Source organism: Cyrtonyx montezumae, unplaced genomic scaffold, assembly GCF_038088225.1.
Source record: "Cyrtonyx montezumae isolate F1298 unplaced genomic scaffold, pur_monq_1.0 scaffold_3, whole genome shotgun sequence".
NCBI classification, from domain to species: domain Eukaryota; kingdom Metazoa; phylum Chordata; class Aves; order Galliformes; family Odontophoridae; genus Cyrtonyx; species Cyrtonyx montezumae.
The window spans coordinates 85,421,950-85,430,672 of NW_027072034.1; the positions used below are offsets into that span (position 1 = coordinate 85,421,950).

The window sequence follows — 8,723 nt, forward strand, 5'->3', positions numbered from 1 at the left end:
ACCTCAGACTTTCTCCCTGTCCACTGAAAGCCTCACTGGAGATGCTATGGCAAGAGGCTGGGAAAGCACTTAAGCCACTGGAGGACGGTGCAAGAGGCAACTAGTAAGTAAAAGAGGGCACATGAAATATTAATCAAACTAAGCTGAATACCATACACAAGGTAACCCAGTTCATGAGTCTGCATTTTAAACACATTTTAAAAAACTGAAGGCAGCAAGGCAGAATCATAAATACAAATCAGCATCTGGACAAACAAATCTGCAAAGTGTAGAAATAAAGCAGCCCAGCAGTCCATGCATTAGCATCCTTCAGCTACCTGGACCAATGTTGCCTACAATATTTATAACACATCCAGACAGACAGACTAGCATAACTAATCAAGTTTCATGGATGATTCTTGGGCTCTTCCTTTCAACACTGACCCTAATTCTAGTATCTTTGCATATCTTACTGCTGTATGACAAGACAAATAGGTCATTCTCTGCTTCCTATCGACATTACAGAGAAAAAAAGACTGAACAGAGAAGAGGGTCAGCACTATAGATGAACATTCGGCACTAACTTGTACACTTTGCTTGCTTATGAGAAAAAGCTAAAGACACCTCAAAGAACAGCTTCCAACTTAGAAGGTTAACAAAAAGCCTATAACATATCTTCTCTAAATGTTTTAAGTTTTGGAAGCACCAATTAACCTGGTCAAGTACTCAAAAAACACAACTGAGAAAGTTACCACAAAAAGAAATTCCCTTATTTAAGATGTTCAAACAAATCCAGAGAGGTAACTCATCTAATAGATTTAGAGGGTCTATATGAGCAAACAGATGAACCTACATGATTTGCTCTGTACAGGAAACCAGATTGGACAACACAGATTAAATAAAAAGAAGGAATCAAAAAGCCCACAAATTATTATGACAGGGTAAGACCTCCACAGACCTCAAAGCTTTTCCAAATATTTTTAAACTGTGAATCTGTATTCATGCTTAATACAGTAAGATAGTGGAATAAAAGCTATTTGTTGAATTCTGAAATTCAAAGAAAGAAGTCGTGTAGATCCAATCAGAGGTACAGAATTCTACTGTAAGTGCAGGCACTTTGAAAAAGCTAAAAATAATATGCTTCATTTAGAGCCCTCAGTCTTTTTATTTCAAGGTTCAAGGAGGTGTGGAAGGGATATTTATTTTTCCCGTTTAAGTCGTTGAACACTCTTCTTTTCACAAGCAACCAGCTTGCAAAAAAAAAAACCCTCTAAATTTTAGCAATCAAGTGCTTGAGTACCAAATTAAGACACATTATAGCATTCAATTGCCTCCACAACTGGAAATTAAGGCAAAAGAACAAATCCCACAAGCTGTATTGAAACTTATGCATTGAAGTTCCTGCTTTGTCTTTACTGTAAGAAATAACTGTCTACGTGTCAGACCAAATTTCTCTGAACATTCAAACTGCAATAAGTGTGAAGGATGGTGAAATAGACACTGATCACATTTTGTAGTTCACAGGTTTTTTTGTGTAAGAACGTAAGAAGAGGGAAAGACATTTTCTAACCATCTCTAAGGCAAAATATTAACATACACTTTTATAAAAAATTCAGAAATAAGTTATGAAGTAATGTTTTTTTCAAAAACAAGTCTAAAATTAAAATACAATGCTGCAGTGCTCAAACATTTCATGTACAGGCTGATACCAAATTTTCCCTTACTCAAGCTGAAGGCAGTAAGATAAAAGAGTAGCGAAATCTTTACATCTTCCCTCTTTTTTGCTAATATTAAGTTCCCATTCAATGGCTTCAACATCATGCACACATACAGCAGGACGTCAACAAATTTGTAATTAGATTTGCATACACTTGCTGTAAGGAAGCAAAACCATGTAACTCAGATCTAGCAGAGAAAGACTGGAATGTTTGTATTTGATATATTACACTCACAACAGCAGAAAATGGAAGAACTCTCTGGGCACACCATGCCCACACTGCTTACAATTACCTATACCACTGCAAACACCATCAAGTAACCCACATTTACGCTACAATTCTTGGAGATGATCATCCACAACATTCCTAAGTGCTGCTGCTTCCCACCCACTAGCTGGCCTCCATCCAGCAAGCAGGCTTTCTGCAGTTTTCCCACGCCTAATTGTTTTCCAGGATGCATACAAAGCATAGATCATGCAGAAAATGTGTTGTTTCTTTCTTTTTAATGGAAAGGTTAAGAACTGCAGAATGAGCTCTCAACTGCTCTCTTCCACGGTGCAAGAAATGCCTTGTCAAATTGGAGCACAGCACGATAACTTGAAGAAAGAAGCACTCTACATCTGATGCAGGCTGCTAAGCAGATGGGGGAAGGAGGAGGAAGGACATCTATACAGATGGTCTGGAATTTGCATTTTGTAATTTAAAGATGAAAGCATTTCTCAGCCTGCTACATGCACTTATCTCAGCACAACCTCACAAAATAAGACAAGAGGGTACCTCCTCTCCCAGTGCACAATACAGCTTCAGGAAAAATTAGAGTTTAAGGGTATAAGGTGGAAGAAATCTAAAGAAAGAGCTCTGCAAATCTCCAAACATCAGCATCACTTCTCAACACTATTCTCAAAATGCAGTCCAGAACAGAAAATAACAAGTGATTACTAAAAGCTTCAACTGAAAAGAGTTGCTCCAACTGCTCTTGCAAAAGCTTTATTAGTTAAGACTGTGACAAGTCCCTTAGAACTTCTCTGCACTAGAAATGCAAGACATCTCTGGCCCCTACCCTGGAATGAAGTCTTCCTGTGCTCTTCAGCTCCATCAGGATCACCTGCATCTCCTGCACCCTAGAAGCCCTTTCCTCTATACAAAGGACCTCACCTTGCACTTGATGCCCATATAATAAACACATTGTGCAGTCTGCTCTGACAAGAGGCTCAACGTCACGTAAAGGGAAACTGGATGGACTGTGAGTTTAGCTCCAGAGACTACAGCAGCTTCTGAATTTTAAGGGGAAAAAGCAAGTTATCTGAACCACAATATCTCAATGCTTGTAACTGTGCTGATTTGTGTCTCATGTACATGCAGGGGGAGAAGAGCAGAAGTTTATTTTATGCAGCTTTTTACTTGATGGCATGGCAAAGGATGACTGGAGACACTGATCCCACTGAGTAATAGAGGTTTTCTCCTCCACCCACTTTTATGTCTAATTAAGCCACATAGATCACAGAAGGTGAAGGAAGCCAAAGGAAGCATATTAAGTCTCTCAAATCTCTTTCAAATGAGAAGAGTAGCAGGATTTCAAAGCATAAAGAAGCTCCTCACGATCCATACCTCTGCGCAATACAGCAGCTACCGACCTAAGAGGTAATCAGAAATCAAGCAACGAAGAATGCTTTTAAACTATTGCAATCCAGCTGCTGACCCACAGCTGGCTGTATCGAACTGCTGCGCTTATCATTTCTGCCAAACGCAGAAACCAGTATACCTTAGCTTCACAGGAACAGTGTCACAGGTGTGATTTACACTGCTCCATAACCACTCACACAGCAAGGCCAAGGCAGAGCAGTGGTCAGCTGCATTACTGGCACCCACAATCAAGCTGTTGACAGGAGAGCAAGCCTTATTTTTAAGCACAGGCAAGAATCATGAATTGAAGCAATGCACAGCAATATAGCAGCTCAACACACAGCTTCACAAATTTCTTATTAAACTCGTGTTCCTTTGGTTTTTTTTCAATCTAATATATTGAGACTACAAGGTCCCCAAATTCTACTTCGTTTATATTAAATGACAAGAAACCATGATGTTTTAGTTTGGTTCCAAACCTACTTTTCAGACAGCACTGAAGAATAAGTCTCTAAAATAGCAGGAAAGAAACTGCGAAACAAGAAGCAGCTTAAGCATTTGTTGAGTTTTTGTTGTTTTTTACTGTTGGTTGTTTCTTGATGGTTTCCTTCTTTTGATGGAAGATGTAGAAGTTTGTCACACAGTGTGAAACAACTCACTTCTCCCAGATTTTGAATGACAGAAGTTTGTCTGGTAAAGATGCTGTTGTCTTCAAAGCTGTTCTTCTCCCATCCTGGAACTTCTGCAATATCCTACTTGAAACGGGGATAAATTCTTCTGGGGGAAATGAAATGGATTTATAAGCATGGGTGTGAATTTCACTTCAGAAGTCCTTACCATTTCTTCACCAACAAAGATCTTGCAACACATGCTTCTCTAACATCCCTATGCATCAGTCTGGAAGAACACGTGAAAAGCTTCCGCTGAAACGTATGATTAAAAATGAACACTAGCTTGTAACCCCTTCAAAATCCCAAAATATCAGTTGCATCTTTACTTCAGATTTTAATTTTCTTCATACAATAAAGTTGTTTTTCTATGGATGATAGTCAAGGACAGTGCAATTCTTGAGCAAATACTTCATCAAAAGAGGGGCAGGGGCTTTCCTGTTCTTCTGGTTGGAAGGGGAGGAGGGAAGAAAAACAGCAGTCAAAGAAAACTGGCTAACAGAAGATGTAAAGCTAATGTCAACAAGAGGTAACCACCTCTGCTGCTATTACAATAATAGCAATAATAACAACACTCAAGAACATCACAGGGATCCAGGGGATTAGGTGGGAAAGCAATGTGAGGGAATACAGAAAAGGCTGAGTGAGAACTATTGTTTGCACACCCAATATCAATGCACAGCTGAGTGACAGCTACCTACCTACATCCTCACTGTGTTTTGCTAGGAGACAGACATATAGAAACACTCCAATAAACTACAAAGCTCAGAAATTAAAGAGTAGGAAAAAAAAAAAGAGCACTGAAGTACTATATCCTATATCCCAATATATAGCCTAACTGTATGTTTTATGGGTTTGTTTGCTTTAATTTTGTTTCAGCATTTAATAGAGGACAATACCAGCTGTCACCAAAGTAAACAAAATCACTAAACAAACACGCCTTCATGTCACTTCATGATAAAGTGCATACCTCACATAAACGACATTTGATCCCATTTCCTCTTTAGTCCTACAGTTGTTGGAAAAAGTTCATCAATTTATAATTATGCTTTACATCTCACTGCATACTTGGTGTAGAAACCCAGTAGGCTATTTTTTACCTTGATCCTTTGCTTCAAAGCCTTGGTACCATCCAAAAAGTATCACCTACAAAGCGGGTGATATTTGGCTTTGCTTCTTAATGGTACAAAGTTCTTCATCTCAAACTAAGTTACCTAAAAGATCTTTTGCTATCTAAGAACATTGTCGAGATCCCTACGATCCAGGAGCAGTAACTGAACGCTGAAAATGTCAGTAGGCAATTGCTTTCCTTTACAGGACAACAGTCACCAGGCCAACCCCACACGAGCAAATATCTGTTGATAACATTATCAGGTAACAAGCCAATGAAGTTGCTCCAGAAGGAAAGCGTGTAACCTTGCCTCCCAATGCATACAGCAGCATTCCCACAAGCATCCTGTAAGCAAGCACGAGCTTTAAGAAGGTAAGATATGCTTAGCATATCCTGGCAGTTTGCAGGACGTAAATAATGGACATCATACCTATTTTTGCTCAGTTACAACACAAAAGGTGGTCATAAAATCTGCTCGTGACAGAGACAACTCTGGATGGGATAAGGGCTGTTGGGATTACATATTCACGGTTTATATAGGAACTACAGGACAGTCAACCCCAGACACTAGTAACCACTGCTTCTAATGTTTATTTGGACTCCGGGTATGTACTATGAGAGCTAAGCATATTCTGCTTACATGTGTGTGAAGTAAAACTTGCATATACTCACAACTTCAGCAACCTCACTTAAAAAACAACCCTGAAAAGGATCCACATAAGTAGGTTAATCTGCAGCATCACTTCAGAACTACCAGCATTAACAAACTCCTTTTTCTATGGCCCATCTACTGGGCAACACGAGGTACAACAACCACAGCTGGAGTTTGGAACTCGTTTCTGTTTCATCTGTCATCTATTTCAAAACCTAATTTTGACTGCTTTGTTTCATCCGTCTTCTATTTTAGAACTTGATTCTGACAGTATGTGTTACCGTGACTGGGGAAACTAAGAAATGAGATCACCAGGAGAAAAAAAAATAGACAGTGAAAGATGAGAACTTCAAAAGGTATATTTAGAGAACGACAAAGCCCACGTTTTGTGCAACACTTAACTGTACCAACAATTAACATCGCAGACAAAAGAAGTCCTTGTTAAATATTTAGCATCCAATTCCTTTCAGTCAGCAAGAAAGGGTTCATGACAAACTCTCCATGACATCCAACAGCAGAGACGCGGTGAGGAAAAATATCACAGCATTCAGGTAGCCCTTGTAACCCATAAGACATTAATAAGAAGAGGCAATTACACCCCACTCCCTTTTAATCTACACAAATAGCCTTCAAGTGATTTTAATATCATGTCAATGGGATTTATTTTAAACAGTTCTTGAAAGAACACTAATAGCATAAGTAACATTTCCTTAATTCCATTATATTGAAATAGTGAAGAGCACATATTCTATCATCCATTGTCACCACATTTTACACATCTTTGACAGCAAGGAGAGATCTTACTCAGGCATAAAGGTGTCATTTAAGCAATTAAAGTGTATTAGAAGCAAATATATCGCAAAACCTGCATTTAAGTTTTTGAATCTCAGTTTTGAAGACAGCTTTAAGTAACCCAGACTTGAATACTGAGATGCTTGCACCGCACAAAGCCTCAGGCAGCCCCAAAAAGCTACCACCAGCATGGCACTGATCACTGATACTCTTAACTACTATTTTATTCACACTAACAGAATCAAGACAACTGTAGACATCTCCAGTCACTCGAAATGACATCATAACAACAGATTTTAAGGGCCAGAAAAGATAAGCATGCCTTCTACGCTAGTTCAATGTCCTCCTGCACATCATAGGCTGATAGATTACATGCTGCAGCTCTGAGGCTTTACCAGACGAGAGTTCAGTTTATACTATCCGCCAACAAGCCGATGTATTCAGCAAGCTAAACCTACTGAAAAGATGGAGCAGTTTTGGAGTCACATAGGCTATATCCCCCAAATACCATAATGTAAGCCTCACTTTCCCCCACAACTGATACTGGTTATTGACTACTGTGAGAAAGGAACCACTCAATCACTGGAAAAGAGCTCGGATTTAGCCTTGCAGTCCTCGCTAGCCAGAAAGGTACAATTTAAATCACCTTAGGGAAAACAAAAAAAAAAGGGATACAGATACATAAAGCATCCAGAGAACACAAGGACGAAAAAAGCACTCAGGAATTAATACACGTCGGGAAGATTTAAGGACGATGGAGAGAATAGGGAACACGTGAAAGGCTCTCGCTTTTCACAGCCACATCCACGGAACGTCTCCAGCTGACAGCCGGACAGCCTCGCCAGTCATAGCAAGTAGCCCTAACTTCTCCATGTGCCAAACAAAAGAGGAGCTCATCTTCAGAGCGGGAGACGCGAATAGCACGAGAAGCCCGCAGCCCGAGCCCTCCACACCGCGGTCTCCTTCAGTCCAGCCCCGCAGCCAGCGGGCAACCCACCTGTGCCGGTGCTCGTCGTGTCCCTGCCCGTGGATCAGGAAGCCTCCCAGTTGCTTGCCCCCTTTGCTTGTGTCCACGTGAGGGATGAGCACGTCCTCCAGCCCCAGGTCAAAGCGTTTGTGCTTCGAGGAGTCGGGCAGGAAGAAGAACGCCCCGAAGCACAGCGTGATGAAGGCACTCAGGATAAGGAGCAGGATGAATTTCTCCGACAGTCTCAGGGTAGCCCTGTGGTGCGGGAAGGACGACGCGCCCAGGTTGAGGGCGGGCAGCCTGCGCCCGGCCAGCGGCAGCAGGGCGGGAGCGCTCATCCTGCCGCTCTCGGCCGCCCCGCGGGGCGCCCCAGAAGCCCCTCAGCCCCGGAGGGGACCGGCCCGGGCCCGCCTCAGCTCCGTCGCCTCTCGGCCCGGCGCAGGAGCCGCCGCCGGCCTCACCATCCTCCCCGCGGGTGCGGGCCGCGGCCCCCCTAGCGCGACCAACCGCCGCGCGGGGAGCGAGGGCCGGGCCGCCCCGACGGCTCCCGCTCCGCCGCCGTTCGACAGGGCCCGAGCGGGAGGCTCCGCTCAGCGCCGCTCCTCGAGCTCCGCGGCGGCTCCGCTCCGCGGCGGCGAGCGGGCTGCGAGGGGCCCGGCCTGACGTGCGGCGCCGCTCTGCCCGCGTCTCCCGAACCGGGCCGGGCGGAGGCTCATCCCCGCCGCCCCGCTGCGAACGGCGAGCGGCGCCGCCACGGCCGCCGCAATTGCACTCCGGACCCGCCGCTCAAGCCCCGCTGCGCATGCGCGAAGGCAGCAGGCGGCGCAGGCGCTACGGGGAAAGCGAGGACTCCGGGAAGACGCTACAAACGCCGCCCCACCCCCTCGGAGCAAGGGGCGGGGGGAGAGGCGGGGCCTGGCGGTGCTGGGGCAGTGCGAGGGCTGAGGGGGGGAGGTGTTGGATTCTGGTGGCCACTGGGATACAGGTGTTGGGTGTATGAGTATAGGTGGCAGAACTCGCCTTGTTCCGGGCCGCAACGAGAAAGCAGACAAGTGGGAATGGTGGGGCGGGAGTGCTGTGAGAGAGGTGCGGTGAAGGGCGGAAAGTTGCGGTCGCACGGTTGGGGCTGGCAGGGTCCTCTGGGTCCATCTGCCCAAGCTCTGCTCCAGCAGGGACTCCACAGCAGCGTGCCCAGGCCCACATCCAGGTGATT

At 44.2% G+C, this 8,723-nt stretch overlaps 1 protein-coding gene across 3 annotated transcripts in view; it reads right to left on the bottom strand.

Moving 5' to 3' along the window:
* MAN1A2 (mannosidase alpha class 1A member 2) overlaps positions 1–8,097 on the bottom strand; it is a 130,694-nt gene extending 122,597 nt beyond the window's left edge. For 2 of the 3 annotated variants that reach the window (XM_065742195.1, XM_065742194.1), the window contains exon 1: positions 7,541–8,095. In XM_065742195.1, coding sequence (XP_065598267.1) covers positions 7,541–7,848 — 308 coding nt within the window. In that variant the 5' untranslated portion in view covers positions 7,849–8,095. Of the gene's footprint in view, positions 1–7,540 lie in introns of all 3 variants that reach the window. The other variant, XM_065742196.1, reaches the window with a different exon arrangement.
* Between the last annotated feature and the right edge of the window lie 626 nt (positions 8,098–8,723).